At 42.3% G+C, this 16,379-nt stretch overlaps 1 protein-coding gene across 1 annotated transcript; it reads right to left on the bottom strand.

The window, feature by feature from the left end:
• Nucleotides 1-1,023: 1,023 nt before the first annotated feature.
• On the bottom strand, nt 1,024-8,140 carry SNX5 (sorting nexin 5). Its single transcript, XM_010004989.1, has 12 exons — nt 8,040-8,140; nt 7,467-7,577; nt 6,855-6,976; nt 6,405-6,528; nt 5,709-5,804; nt 5,054-5,159; nt 4,884-4,959; nt 4,250-4,289; nt 4,078-4,164; nt 2,973-3,132; nt 2,135-2,220; nt 1,024-1,109 (listed from the first exon to the last, which is right to left on the bottom strand). The coding sequence occupies exons 3-12, from the start codon at nt 6,926-6,928 to the stop codon at nt 1,062-1,064; spliced, it is 897 nt and encodes a 298-aa protein (XP_010003291.1). The 5' UTR covers nt 6,929-6,976; nt 7,467-7,577; nt 8,040-8,140; the 3' UTR covers nt 1,024-1,061.
• Between the last annotated feature and the right edge of the window lie 8,239 nt (nt 8,141-16,379).

The following is a 16,379-nucleotide window of genomic DNA, read 5'->3' as shown; positions in this document are numbered from 1 at the left end:
AGAAAGCAGGCCTTAGAAGTATATGGCTTGCTGAGCTGTGTGCACATATGGCAAATGACAGCCAACCTGTAAAAAAAATGACCCTGGGGCTTACAGACTGAGTTGCTTCAACTGTGACAGTGTAAACCCAGCTGGCCATACTAAGGTTAAAGAGGTTTATCTTACAGAAGACTGGCAAGGGCTCTGCTTCCATTAGCCCTGAAGTTTTAAACAGATTCTTATTGCTAGCAGGAAGTATAAAGAAAATATGAAGTACTATAAAGTAGCCTGAAGACATTCAAACCATCTACACATACCTATGCTTTTGAAAGCTTTGGTTTCCTTTCTGTGCAGCACATAGGAAGTAAAACTTTAAGAGTGACTCAAACAGCAGCAAGACCTCAAGTCTTCACATTTCATGTCAACACCCACACCAAGAACAATACTATTGGGTTAAATATTTCTCCCTAGTGCTCTGAATGAAGAGCTCCACGTGAGTCATTTGTCATAGGTCTGTGCCTGAAACCTCAGTTTATTGTTTTACATCCCACACAAAATCTTGCCATACAACAAACAGCTTGTTGTATTAGACATCTTTATTTGCAGTATTGCTCAAGTGTACAAATACTGAATGTAGTTATAGAAATTCAAAATATATTGTAGTAGAAATCTGTCTGGGAAGTGGAATGTTAAGGTATTTACTTTATAAAATTACTATACTTATGTAAGTCACTCCCACTGGCAAGTGGGCTATGAAGAGACAGATTACTTTATGGTCCTGCAAAAAAAAAAAAAGGAGTTTTTCTGAGAAAACATTTTCTGCTAGATTAATTCAGTCAACAGCAATCAATTTCTCGTATTTTACTCATTTTGAGTTATCAGCCAACAGGATGCTTGCTACATCCAGACAATTCATACACAATTTGGCTCTTATTTTACCACAAAATAATATGTATCAACATATTTAAGTATTAGTCAGTCTCAGTGACAATATTTATTTTAAGCTAATGAAGTCAAGCCAATAAGTTGCCCCTGACCATTGAGTGCAAGTGATGCTTTTTCACATTTTCAAAAGAGACGCCTTAGTTCTTGAACAAGTCAATACAGCTTTGCAGGAGAGAGACATTGTTCTGGAAAGGAAGAGAATTAGTTTTAGATGAGTGTGACTGAATTTTAATACTGCTTTCCACAATTAAGTCGCTTCTAAAATAACAGATCCATCCTAGGATTTTGTAGCCCCTGACAATACTAAAGAGCTTATACTGTAAAGACAAGCATTCGAGCAGTAAAGCACCAAAACCAGATCACCCAGTCTGCCATCTGCCTCTTCGTGCAGGCCTGCAACCATTACTTAGTTTGCAGGAAAGACAGGGGCAAGAGACAGTAGTAATTTCTTTAAGTGGGCCAAACTGAGCATAAGCCTTTTTTATGCCACACTCAAGCTCAGCAATGAAGTAGCTACCTGTGCTGTAGTCCAGGACTCTTAGGGAGTGGGAAATTAAGACTTTCCTTCTTTAAAAGAAGCTGAAGATGGACAGTTACCTCTTCCTGAAGCTTCTGCTGTTCTCTACACTTAGCAGATACTGTAACCTGCATAGACTTTCTTGGCAGTACATGGTGGTCCCTGAAGCCTACTTCAGGCCTGCTTAGTAAGGCTTGGCAGAGACTGCTACTAATGCAGTGTCCCCCTTCACTGACAAGCCAAGTGAGAAAAGTTACCAGCTAGATCACAATGTGCTCTCACAGCACTGAGGAAGACTTGATGCAGCAGCTGCCTCTAGACACAGAAGGGGTCAAATCCCACAGATGAGGCTACCTCACAGAAGGAGAGCCATTGTGTACTACCTGCAAAACTAGGATTTCTCACTTGCAGTGCAATAGGTTGGTGTCCTAGAAGCAACAAGCTGAAAACAGGCTTTCTGCATGAGACAGATACAACTGTCACAGCATTTGTTCTTTGTATGCATTATTGTCAGTTTGACTCAGGATCAGCACCTACAGCTTTTCACTTCCTTTCCTTCCCACCTTCAGATCTCAGCTGAAGAGCCCAGCTGTTCTATTTCCCACTTCCTAGTTTCAGCAGAACCCAGCAAATCCTCCAAGTTACAGTACTCACTTCTCTCAAGCTATGCCTACTAAATTCCATAAAACACACCTTTGCATGTTTTATTTCCAGTTCTGCCATTTCAATTAGGTTTTTGCGGAATGCTGCTATTCTCTTCTGTTTGAAGCTCAGCAGTTCTGCAGGGAAGAAAGAACAAAGAAGACAGAGGTACCAAGGGCAACTGAAGTGGCAGTTATACCTCTTATTTGTCACGAGTTCTGTTGTAGAGCTCTAGTTAAATTATTTGACCACAAAAAGGTTCAAGAATTAGTTTTGCTGTTTCTAGCCAGAAGATGCATTTACCACACGACACTGACACATTGGTGAGGAAAAAGACAGCTTGTCTAATACAGAAATGTTCTGTAGGAAGACAATTGGAATGAAACAAGTAAGCTACACAAGTACTGTGATAACATAGAACATTTAATAACCAAGAATATTAAAAGAGTAGCATGTGCACCACAGAAGCATGTTTCCTCTGTTTTACGTCATCCAAAGACATCTACTAACAACCAGTATTTGAAACTCTGTATGAGACACTCAGCTGTACTGGAACAGAGTAGAAGCCTGTTTGCATAACTCTAATTGAGATAATCAGAAGCATAAGTAGATACCTTCAGGTGGAGGTGTACTGAACAAAGGTTCAGTCTGGAAAGCAAATATTAGGGGCTTGTAATTAAGCTTAGTCTGGTACTGACATTGCTCCAATTTATACAGTCATTAAAATCATTCAGCTGCAATAATTTTACAGACACATACTACCCTTGGGATGTCCAGACTATTTGCTTTAGGAGAAGTGTTCAGAAGCTTTTAGCAGTTGAAGGTCAGATGGAGACCTGGACTGCACTAAGATCTGCCTTCAGCATAAACACAGTAAAGCCTGTTTTACCTTGTTTTGCAGATTCTGAAATCTTTTCAAACTTCTGACAACAATCCTGTTGATGTGTCTCAGCCAGTCTAACATCTTTGCTCTTTAGTCTGGCTTTATCTAGAGCTTTGTTTGAGTTTTCATAGTCAACAAGAGCCCTCGTACGTCTGTACAGAAGATCCTGAAAGTAAACAGAAATAGTGCAAAGCCTTCAGAAGACTACTTCCCAAACTGTGGTTACATCTACCTTAGCAACAGCAGCTTTCACTTCTTTCAGCACCAGACCCTGCTTCTTCCAGCAAGCTATTACAATCTGCTGTGCTCTTAGCATAGCAAGAGGAGCCTTCCACCAGTGCAGTATCAGGTACTCAGGACAGACACTTCTGCCTTTGTCAAGGAAGTCTGAGGGCTGCTGCAGGCATTGCTTCTTTCCTTAAAGTAGCTTTTCTATAAGATGGTCTTACTCACTTAGGAGTAATAGCACCTTCTGAATTCCCTCCGTCTACTTGCAGTAAGTTTGACACATGAGGCAATACCAGTCTAAGTGCCAATTCCCTTCTAATCTAGCAGCAGTATAGACTTGATACCTGAATAGCAGTACACCACACAGAGGCAGCTTGTACTGACCCCCTTGCCAAGTCAAGTATCAGTTAGAAAAGTGTTGTTGGCAAGGCTTTTGCACTCACATCAGCTTACCAAACCCCTCTTAACAGTCCTGACTCCAATAGCCTTCACAAGTTACCATATACTTATGATAAAGCTCTTTAGCAGTTAGGATTTAATTCAGGATTTTTAACTAGTTATCATTGATTTTACTGACAAGTCGCAATTACTCAGGCAGTGGAAGGGTTAGAATGTTGCTGCAGACTCAAATTCAGCTTGCTCTAACTTAAATCTAATTAGTCCTTCCTCTCTACATGACAATGAAAAACTGGCTGGAGATCTTAAACAGACGGGGCTGAACTGCTCTTAGCCAAAATATAGTTCCTATATTCTGTTGTGGTTTAGGGGTACCATGTTTCTTAGGCAAAAAAAGGGGTCCACTCTCCTGTTTTCTTAAAGCCCAAATACCATGAGTGAGTCATAACACATAATAAAACTAAGCTTCAAAAATAAAACTTCTCACCTTAGCAGCTTCTATATTGAGCATGTAGTATCTCAGCAATTCAGAGAGCTTTAAGTCTTCATCAGATGAAACTCTACTCTCTACCTTCTGCAGAAGAGATCAGATAGTTGGTACATAACAGGAAACAGCAACATCCAGAGTCATTTTTTTTACTCCCAAAAGCTTCTCTTACCCTGAGTTTCTCAAAGAGCTCAGCAACTTTCAACAAGTACCTGGGGGGGGAAAACACATAAAGTTTTAGATACTTCTTAGTCTGATAAAGGCTTGATCAACTGACAGGAAACCAAAAAACTGAAGGCTGGTCTTTACTCCTCCATACCACCCTAGACAACAAGCTTGAAAAAAACTTGGGTCTAGACAGGTCACCCTCAGAAAAGGTGACTACGCTTCCACAGCTTTTAAAACCCTACTATTCTGGAATTTCAAAGGTCCATAAGACACAGGCCTAGGGTAAGCTGTGTTTGTATTTAACAGCACATTAAAACAAAGATACATTTTTTCTCCCATATTTTCTGGAATCTGTGACCTGAAAAGAATTCAAGGAGGCTTCTGTTTAGAAGCAGCTTTGATGACCAGCACAATTCAGCCCTAGGGCACAACTAGCAAAAGATCAGCTAGTTATATCAGCTGCAATTGATAATTTTAGGCCTGTTGCATCATGAGCAGCATAGGAAAGAAAGATTCAATACTACTTGCTTGAAATTAGAGAAACTCAAACCAGCTATGACTCAATCCTCTGGATTTTACAGAAGAAACTTGATAGTCCCAGACTCAGGATATGTTTATGAACAGTTAGAATTACTTACTTTTTGATAACTGTAGGTTCTTCTAATGCCAGGCTGTTCAAGCAAGCTGAAGTATAAATATAGTCATCTGCAACATCTGCAAGAACAAGACAAGGTTTTCAGGCTGATATCAGTAAGACTGCAGGGTCTTTAGAAATGTCTTTGAAAAGACATAAAGACATAAGATTCACTTTTATGAGATCTTGTCATCTTATCTGCTTTTGCACATGCATCCTTGATTCTGTTGTAGTAGTTTACAAGAAAAGTCTTCTCTTGCTCAAAAAACTCTTCTACTTCCTGAAAGAGAGTATTACCTGTTAAGTCAGTTAGACTACTGAAAAACACAAGCTCTTCCTTATTTTGGGAAGGGTCAAAGAAATAACTGTAGCCACATGAGCCTTAAGCCCCTCAGTCTCTGTTAAAGAGCAGAGTTCAAGACAAGACCCTGAGCCAAATTACAGGAGTTTTTCATATTTGCCCTCATCTAGTGCAAGCAGAAATCCATAAATCTTGTTTGTTCAGAGCTCCAAAGTAAACAGAAACCATAAGCACACTTGCTGAAGGTGTAATTCCTTCCTCCCCACCAGTATCAGGTGATAGGCAACACTTCTACATCCACCAGAAACCAAGTATACACTTACATTTTTAACAGTTTATAGCTTCAATGTCTTACTTCTATAGAAGTCAAAATTAATATAAGATACTCCACCCAACTTGGGATAGTAGTAAGTAAGAAGGTTAGCATTAGTAACTGAGGCTCACTCAAAGCCTGAAGCAGACAGAACTTCCATAGAACAGGGAAGCAAGAAACAATCAAGATTAGGCTCAGTAGGAGGTAAACCTTACCTTGACTCCAGAGAATAGGACTTCATCAGCACTCTTTACCACACTTTTTAAAAAGCCACCAAACATCTCCTTTGTGTTTTTCCTCCGAACGCTCAGCTGCAAGAGAGAGGCCAGGACAGCTTTGAAGTCATTCCAAGGGGGAAAAAGTTACTGTTTCAAAATTTGTCTTGTTGTAAGTTCATTTATATCTAACATATGACAGAACAGGCTGATTTCCAAGCTGTACAAAGATGGAGCATGTAACAAATGCCTTGACTTGAACTTGTTCAACTATTCTGCACCCCAGATTTTTCCCATTCCCAGAAACAGCTGAGTTTGCCTTTACATATTTTGGATCATCATCCATCACTCCTAACTGGTGTAACAAAACAGATGCAGTACTAACTTTAATATGCCTTCATTCCTCCAGTTTACGACCATGCAACACTGCACAGGTACACCTGAACAATGCTTGTTCCTAAGGTGTTAAGACATACAAAGTTGGGTTCCTAACCCACTTGGTTAGGTTTAAGAATTATAGCAGAAAAAAAGTCTAAAGGTCAGGCTTTCATCCTTTAACCATCTGACAGAAGTACTGGCAGTATCTGCCTGCTGATGCTGCTTATTGATTTACATAACATTCTGACTATGCCCAGAAAAGTGACAGCACTCCTAGCATCTTGCCTCACTCTGGAAGGAGAAAAATAAGAGCCTTACATCCTGATCATACTCCAGGAAAACATGAAAATTGCGATCTTTGCTGAGCACAGGATGAGAAGAAATCCGCTGAAGGAAGATTTCATGTGATGATACAGTCTTCTTGAAGACAGCGAGGTATTCACTGAAAGAAAAGAACAGACTGAGCTCCTCTTTTACTGTGTTCTTTAATAGACACACAATGGCTTTAAATTTATCCAGTGAAAATATTCAACAGAATGATTCTGAAATAGCTAGCTAGTGATAAAGAAGCTATTTTCAATTTCTTTACCCAGTAAGTTTTCCAGTTTGAGAGAAATTCCTGGCAAAACCTCACCTCCAGGATTTTAAAGATTAAGCAACAACAAACACCCTTCAGAACACTCACACTCAGATCAGTTACCACCAAGTAAATTGCTCCCCCAGGAGGCTTCTAAGTGCAGCTCTTGGCGGTAGACTCATTCTACTTACGCTTCTAGCTCTTGCTTCATTTTGGCAAACTCTTCTTTTGTCATAGACACTTCTCCTTCCCCTAGCTTTTGCATCTTCTCTCGAGGCCCATCAAAGTCAGGCTTTGAAGGTGCTGGAGGTATCTAGCCAAGTAATTGGTTAGTGATAGATGCTAGCAAAAAAAAAAATATTTGCAAAATCACTTCAAGCTTTCTCTGGAAGAAGGCCCTTTTCCCTGGTCATGGCAAGCCAGCAAGGCTCTGGACCTACAAATTTTAGAGGCATGTTGATGTCTAGGCCCCTTTTCGCCCCTCCCAGCTCTGTGCTACCCCTGCCCTGGAGGGAAAACCAAGAGAAACAGCTTCTACAGTCCACCCCTTAACCAGCCATCTTCTGTGGCCCACAGGGCCTCCCCTAAGGAATCATGATAGAAAAGAAAGACTATAACTTATAGAGCATTTCACTGCATTATCTTCAGGCAGATATAATACCACTACAGAGCCAGGAACTCTCAGAGCATTGAACTTTTTTTTCAGCTCCAAGCTTTATGAAAAGTTCACATAAAGCACTACTACTCAAGCTGTTTGGGAATTAAAGTATTGTTTAGAGTTCCATTTTTTAGGAAGTACTTACAATGAGTCCTGCATACTCTTCAGTTTCAGTGAGTGTATCGTGCAGCCACACAAAGTCTTCATGCTGCCTTGTAACTGAAAACTCAGGGCTTTGAAAAGCTGGCAGTGTAGTCTGGAAGAAAGATATAGAAGCCCTACTGTTTTGTAAATTAGTGCTTTTAGAAACATTTCTGCCCATTTCCAAAGGAAGCTATTTTGCCTAGTAAGAGCCTCGCCTACTCCCTTTTAGCTGAGCTGGCACTCATTTGAGAGCCTTACTACTAAGGAAACTATTTGAAGAGAAAGCACTGTTGTGGAACACCATTAATGCAGTTTATTTTGTGAAGCTTCACAGTAGCTGGTTTCCCCACCTCCACCCCCCAGCCTTCTGGTAGGATTCCTCAGAAAAGCCAATTAAAGAGTGTTAAAGTCTTAGGAAAGCTGAAGTTTCTGCAAATATATACCCTCAGGCCACCTTTAAGTGGAAAAGCTTCATCTAATTAGATTTCCTTTATCTTTACAGGTATTTGTATTGCAAACACACAGATTACTTGAATAATATTTATGAAGACCACTTTTGACTCCATGATCTTACCTTAGTATGCACAGTGAACTTCACTCTGTCCTTTTCACTTAGGGCATCAGGTATATCAATTTGGAGAGAAGGATCAACATTCAGGTCTACAGATACAGACCTCAGCTGCAACAGAATTCACAGCATAAGTCTTGGTCAAGCACCAAGTAGATTTAGTGAAGCTAGGCTGGTCATCAACCATCAACAAGAACCATGTTGCGCTGAACAGCTGCCTCCAGAAACAGCCTTGACACTACCTGCACATCACTGTGACAAGCCTTCCCTATTTAATACAGGAAAGGAAAAAGACTTTTAACAATTGGTTCTTCAGACTTTAAGTTATGAGTTCACACTAGAGGTATTTGGGGAGTCTTTTCTCAAAAGAAGCATCCTCCCAATACTCCTCCAGCTTGTTTACTCAGAGCACACTAGGCCAAAGCCTATTATGCCATTCAGAAGACAGCAGTAACCCTAGCAGTCTTATCATTATCCTGTGCCTCCACAATATGTGGCAGGGTAGCTGACCTTGGGGAAAAATTAAGTATGAAACCTCTTTAGGCTCCCATAAAGTCTAAAAGCCAACTGTCTGCCAGAAACTGGACCAAAGCCCAAGAACACTGTGGCACTAACACTGCATCTGTTTAATCCTATTTTCAGGATACCTGGCACAATGTTATTCCTTGCTGCTGGAACGCACATTTGCTGTTAAATAAAGCCCCAATAAGCTGGCACAAGAACTACCCTCAAAGATATGTGAACTTGGCTATACAAAAAGTTATTTATTGCTTGTAACTGCAAGTCACTTCCTCTCCTAAATCCAGGTCGTCTTACCCTTTCTAGATAGAGCTTTGTGTCTAGCAACATGTTAATATTGTTTGTTTCCAATTAGAGCAGCTAGGAAGTTTCTGAGCATGTTATGTGAGGAACCCTTTGGAGGAGACCTCAAAGCATACCAGGTTAAATAAAAGCCAGACTTGCCTTCCCAGTACTTCAGAGAGGCCTCAACCAGAGACACCATCCTCCTTTGGGGACTTACTTCTTCATTCCAACAGCCTACACCCAGAACACAATGTCAACCATACTTGAACTTTTCTAGAGCAGTGGAACAGCCTTGTTGACTATACACCACTAACATCCTCAAGTGACAGTCCTACTGAAACTCCTTATGATTTGAACTTCCTTTATCAAGCTGTACTTCACAGCTTGTAACCAACCATTGAAGACAAGTGGCTTCAATTCCCCACAGGACCTCAGAAGCAAGCACAAAAGTTCAGGCATACCCAGCCTAAATTACTGAGATTAATACATAACCCAGTTCTTACATCAAGTAGATTAAGGTATTTAGATACCAAGGAATCAACTTTTGAAAGCTATTAGACACTAGTGATCACCAGTTTCAGTCACCTGTATTGCAAAAGCATGCAGTAACCTTAGCATATAACCTTAGGGTGGTCCCTGTGCTATGAAACCTGTCTTCCAAGAGGCCCTCCCTTCAGAGCCCCAGGCTAACTAATCATTCATATCTTGTGTATAATGGAGAAACTACCAGAGACCAAGGTCACAACACAGCAAGTTTGGTGAAGAGTAACTGTCAGAGCCAGGCTGAATCCTGAGGTTATCCTTTACAGAGAATAATTCTTAATGCCTTCCCAGAAAGGCAAGCTACAGAAGTGGGCTACAATGTTGTTTTACCATACTTACTAGTGCGCAGACCCCACCAGCCAGGAGCTTGCCCCAACCACCTGCCAAGCACAAGTTTCAGCACCAAAGCCCACAAGCAAAGGGTGCCAGACAGCATCTGAGCAATCCAGTCCTGTCACAGACAGCTTGAATGCTGCCTTAAGCTTCTGTAAAGCTGCATAAGAACTGCTGAGAGGTTGCCCTTTAGAAGGTGAAGCTTTGCTTCCAAAAGCTTTGGAAATTCCCTTCCCCTAGTTTGACCATCTGTGTACTGCAGTCTGGATCTGGCAGACAACAAATCTCCGGCTGCCTGCAGAGGACACAGCTGTTAGGTTAAGCATGAATTTGCCTCCCCCCAGCCTGCCCCTTGCCTAGAGACCCACTACCACTGATGGTTACTGCTGTCATCAGGCTCTCACACGTAAGTGAGGCATGCCCCATTCACCATACCCTCATCCTTCTAGCCATGCTAAAAGGACTTCTGTATGCTGTATGGTAGCTGTTAGCTACAGTTAAGGGGAAGTGCTTTAGCTAAGAGATACACCTCTTTAAGCCTTGTGACTATGAAAATGATGCATGCAGCACACTGAGCTTCTCATTCTGACCTCTGTAGGACAGAAGGCTTTTATTCCATCCTGGGTATTGCCCTGGCAACAAGCAAGGTTGAGCAAGCTTATAGAGCATGCCCTAGGACACAGTTCTTAGCAGTCCCAGCAGTGCTTATGTGCAAGTGGACATGGTAGTACCCCAAACACTATAGGGATTTCAACAGGACAGCTGCTTCTCTCCAGTCACCTTGTAGGACAGATCACTATATTCCCCTACAGGCATTTGTTTCTGGGACTTGCTAGGAAGGCACCAACCAAACAGCACAAAGGTGCATGGTTCAGGGGTCAATGACACTGGTTTAGACAGAAGCTGCCCCATTTGAACACTAGAGAAAGGATAGGTAGAAGGCCACCATTCAGACATGAGTCTCCCTGGAAGCACAGCTCACTGTCTGCTGCCAACCAAATGAAAGGCAAGCTAGTCAGTGTTTCCCAGGCAGATAACACCAGCAGCCAAAGCAGCAAGACGCCGACCCCAGTGTTTCGCATCCTGCTCACTTATCTCCACCGTCCAAACAGGATCAGCAGTGCTAACAATATGAACTGCTGAGTCTAGAAATTATGATAAGCCAAAGGAAACTGCTTCCTCCCAGCTAAACTGAGTAAAAGATCACACAATTCAGCCAGTCCTGAATTTGTGAACTTTCTTATTGAGTCTTGTGGAGAAAGTAACCCATGATCAGATGCTGTCTGTACACCCCTCCATGGCTAGAGTTGCTAGCACAAGAGATTGGCAGGCATCAACAAGAGATGGTACTACCTTGCCAGTTTAAAGCACTTCAGCTGTCATGGGTGTTTTGCCCTTGCACTAGCACCACAAACTGCAGAGGAAATGGGGCAAGAACACATATCCTAAAGCTTCAACAACCCCCAGGAATGCTACTGCCGAAGAGCTTATTGTCCCAGCAGGGTCTTACTTACACAGAAGCAACTGTGAGTCAGCAACACTAAGATGTGAGCTCCAGAGCACTGGATGTGCTATATCTATAGGGCCCAAAGTGTGAGATGAGACCGGAAACAGGACAAGAGTCAAAAACACTCCCATATAAAGTGGCGGGATTCTGCTCCTCAGGACTACATGAAGTCATTTGCTAAAAACATATTCTCCTATCCTAAACATTTGCTGTAGATGTATATGGTCCAGCCTATACCTGAAGGCCACTGCAGGCTCAAACATCAAGCCTAGCACTGTTTGAAGACAACACAGGATTATCACCTCTACCCTTCAGGACCCTGATCTTCAATGAAGGACCTGCAGCTATATGAAACAGAGGATTATAAAAACACTGGTCTGCTCTAGTCCTGTGAAGGTCACTGTGGGCTCCTAACTCCAGGTCAGAGACCTTTAGGATTACACAATCACAGGAGCAAGACTCAGACTACAAAGAGAGCATTCACACTGCCTGACTTCAGGAGGACAGAGTGCTTTGCTTCCCTACAGGAAGTGCCAGGGCAGCATTCTTCAATGAACTGGAAGCAAGAAGCCCTCCTCTTGTTATCACAGTCCTATAAGGCATTAACCCAGTGCACCTGGAACAGATGCTCCACACCAACACTTGGCCAACACAAGTGCCTACTCCTGCAGCATTAGTAGCTCATCATTCAGGACCATTCATTGTACCATCCCTCTCACATCCATCCTACAATCAGGAATGAAGATTAACTTGATTATGGTCACATGAAGACTGTGCAGAGCAGAGGAATTTAACTTTCATCCCCAGGCCCCTTTATCACAGCAGGCACTCAATCCAAGACCTTGCCAGGAAACTACTCCATCTTAGCTCTCTGGCCTGCCATGCCTGGCAGCTCCTTTGTATCTGGAGACATTTCTCTGCTAGGACATCATTGCTTCCTCCCTGTGCTCAAAGCAGTGTGCAAGAGAACTGAAGTTTCCCTACCCCAATTACTAAAAATTAGTCTGTCCCCCAGAACCCTCAGAGAGGAGGGGGGAATATAATCCAAACTCATGGATGAGAGATTATTCCTTACTTGGAGCACATGTCTATCCTAGAGCAACACAGTGAGTAAACATCTGGGTTGGGCTGCAAACTGAAACATTTGCACAAATCCCACAGTGCCCCTACTTTTGCCTCTCATTTCCCTTTCTCAGAAACAGCTTAAGCAGCTTCTGGTTTACAATCACTACAGCAACTGTTACAGCTGCTCTAATACCTTCCAGTTCTAGGTTCCTGCCTTTTCTGTGACTCATGTTGGGATCCCTAGGGTTTCTTGAAGATTCAATAAAAACTTTTCCCTGTTCCATAAAGATACTGTCCACCACAACCCTCTGACCTGGAGATTAGAACATCAAGCAGAGCCCTCCAGAATAAGTCATCATATTAATGTTTCTAGGGTTCAGAACCAGAACACAAAAATACATGTTACAGTACTAATTAGGACACTACCATAATCATCTGACCTGGAAGCCCAGCAGAGAGCATTACTACAACCAATCCAGGGAGAGTTTTACAGCACTTGCTTAGAGATATTTAAGAAAAAAAAAACCCCAAATAATGGATACACCTTCTGTCAACAGAAGGTCAATTAAAACAAACAGTTACTCAAACAAATACTGGTGAATTCAAGTAATCCACACGTGGATTAGTTTTCTGGCACTTGCTTAGAGATATTTAAGAAAAAAAAAAGCCCAAGATTTGGACCATTTAAGTACAAGACAGTGATGACTACCAGCTACCCAGACTTCAACTTGATAGCCCTAAACTTCAGATGAAGCCTCACCCAAAGCAAAGACATATTTGTGCTTGCAAGAATTCAGTGAAAGGAAATGCCCTCAACCACTGAAGCTGCCCAGTTTTGTTGAGTAGCCTAAACTGCTGCTTTTACAACTACAACCTTTGCAGTTTTAGCATCAGTTCTGGATGACTCAATGTTACTTCTGCATTCTAACAAAAGAATCTGCCAGTGCAAGCAACTGTGTACATCTGATTGCTGGCAAAATAAGAATTCAATTTTGTTCTCAGAGTCAAATTAATCCAGGATTTTTCCACATAGTTGGGCTCCCAGAAGGAGCAAGGAGCCTTTCCACAGAAATTTACACATCACAGCTGCTTCTGATCTTACTGATCACCTCCTTGCTGTCATTCAAGCTACAGCCACAGACAAGACTTCAGTAGTAATTACACCTGCCACTACTCAGCATCCATTACTTTTTACAGAGTAGTCTTTCTAATTAAACCAATTTAAAGTGCTCTCCAGAGAGCACTAAAAGATCATTATGTTTTCTGGCAGATCATACAGAGCCCTAAGTTCCAGAAGGTCTTATTTCAAAACCCAGGAGTTAACCAGCAGCCTTTCAGAGTATCTAGTCAGCAGATATTAGGGGCATTAGCCACTGGAACTATATTTCAGTTGTATTCAGCACAAGTAGCTTAACTTTCCCATCAATCAAGATCCTAAAAATATGTCTGAAAGTATACTGCACACACGCAGGGGTAAAGAGCAAATACAATAGATGTGAAGCTTTGATTTTACAGCCTTCATGACAGGCATGCACACAGCCTTCATGTTGCTACTTAAACTATAGAAAATACTTCCCAAATTTGTGATGTTGGACTGTAAAACTCCAGTGAGACTATGGCTTAATTACTCTACTTAAAACAAAGGAAGAGGGAATAACAGCTCCATTTAGTCACATTGAAATGGCATTCCTCACCAAGTGCAATGTTTGCCAAGTAAGCAGAATGCCAACTCTATATGCAGGGCACCTGTTGCCTGATCACTTTGCTCTCCTGTCAGAGGGAACTCTGCATCACTCTCTGCAGAACCCAAGTGGTCATATGCCTTACAGAGGGAGGAAGCTGTAGGAAGGATACTATCACCATCTGAGAATCCAACATCCTAAGCAAAAGCTGCGGCTGGGTGGAGCAAGGGGCTGGGGAGAGCTTAGGACACCTCCACACAACCCACTGCTTCCTCAGCTGCAGGGGTCAAGCAACAGCTTTGGAAGTGCAGGTCAAACCCACCCTGCTGCTGCAGTCTGCCTGCAGAGCACAGGCTGTGGCCAAGCACTTTTAGCCCATATGCCATCAGTAACATCAAGCATATGCAGCTAAAATGGAAGTTGCACAACTGAAGCAAAGCCCTAAGACACAGTCAACACCTACAAGAACATTGCACTGAGGTCCTGCAGTAAGGCCAGGGCTGGTGGTAGGGAGTCTTAGCAATACAGCCTCACTATGCTCTCTCTACCTCCCATGGATCTGAAATTGTGTCATTAGCCCAAACTGCTAGGCCAGCTTCATGGAAGCGTCCTTGACAGTATGTTACTCTTATTCAGTTGCTCTTGGCTTCCTAGCAGCTGATCTCCCTACTTGCTCCAGGGCCCAGCAGCATGTAGAAGCAATTTTCTCTCAAGGAATAAGCAAGATCTAGTAAGCTTACTCTTTCCAGACATGTAGCAATTGTCTAGCACTGAAAAATCACTGTCAAGAGTGGTAACAGCAAGTCCCAAGCTATGACATACTTCCCCAACTGTTCTGAGAAAGAAGGGCTGCAATACTCAAGCTCAGTATTTTAATCTAGAACAGTTTAACTGCAACCTTTAAAATGCTACCAAGCCACTGACATTAAGAAATACCAAGATACTTGCACAAGCTTAGTTAGCTTGGCACTCCCAATACTCACTACACTTTCTGAAGTGCCTTTTCCTCCCCATGACTGATTTCCCACTGCACTTCCAATCATCTTTATCTTACCCTCCCTTCCTCTTCCTACATATCCTGATCCTCTGCTGCTTCACCACCTCAAGGTCAGTTTTTAAGTTTATACTTACCACTGATTCCTATTCAAGGCTAACAACTAACGAAGCTTCCTTTATAGGCATAGGCTTTATCTACTGACCACACACCAGTTCCATGCTGCTGTTTCCTTACCTAAACAGGAACAGACATGATAGGAGCATTCCTATCCTCCCCTTGTTGTTGGAATCCCAAGACAGCCCTACAACCTAAAACAAGCTAGTTAATCTTTGGCCATTTAGCATTAGACTTTAAAGCTACTCCAGCCTTCTTCATAGGAAGATTTTCCCCTCCCCCCATTATTCCTGTCTAAGTTAGAAAGAGCACATAAATACTCAGTTACCAATTGCTGCAAGACAGTTGATACCTCTCCTTCCACCTGCAGGTCCTGCAAGCCTATAAAAAGGCTTTCATTCAGCATTCTCAAACAGCAGACACTTCAATACTTCTAGTTTCACATGCAGCAGGACAAGGTTAAAGCACTGGCTAGTTCACAACTCAAAGCTAATAACTAGAAAATACCTGTTCAACAAATTTTTGCCAGTTCTATTGGATCAAGATTGTTTTAAAAGATTCCTATGCTAGAGAAGCAGATGAAAGGAATTTATCTAAGGAGAGTTACTCAATGCAGGTCTTTCTCTAGCTCAAGTCAGCTAAAATACATCTTCCAGAAGATGGAGAAGCCTCAGACTGAAAGACTTAAGCACCCTTAACAGCTTAAAATGTAAGTCATCTTCCTATGAGTTAAGCTTAGCCACAAAACTACACTCAGATACAACAGCAGGAAAATCAAATAGGCAGCTCACAGACTGCTACAGGGCTGTTTTGCTTTCTATTCCAAGTGTTGGGGGTAGTTATTAAACCAGGTAGACTAGGTAGGTTAAGCCAATCCGCTTGTCCTGTCTACATATACACACATTAATTCACGAAGTTCTATTTTAGCTCTTAATTTGCATTTCCTCTACAAAGTTGAGTTTTAACATTGGATACACCCCATGCCCACTCAAAGGCAAGACATAAGCCTCCTTGGCACTTAAAGCTTCGACACTGCTACCAAGGAAAAGCAAGTCAGCTACCAACAATCAAAGGAAAGAGCCACCACACCTGACAGCCCAGTTAACACAGGCCACACAACCAGGGAGGCTGGTCACAGACGCACCAGGCAGCTCACCTACTGAGGAAGAGCAAGGCTAAATGCCTCTGGCAGAAGCGTGTGTGGTACTTCACGAGTAGCTCCGAGCCACAGGTCCTGACGAGCAGGCCCAGCTCCCAGGCCCCGCTTCTCACCCTGCTCCCACCCTGACCAAAGCGCTCGG

This window comes from Chaetura pelagica, unplaced genomic scaffold (genome assembly GCF_000747805.2).
Source record: "Chaetura pelagica isolate M959 unplaced genomic scaffold, ChaPel_1.0 scaffold8, whole genome shotgun sequence".
Classification (NCBI taxonomy): Eukaryota; Metazoa; Chordata; class Aves; order Apodiformes; family Apodidae; genus Chaetura; species Chaetura pelagica.
The sequence above is the reverse complement of the archived record's forward strand: the minus strand, read 5'-3'. Positions and strand labels throughout refer to the sequence as shown.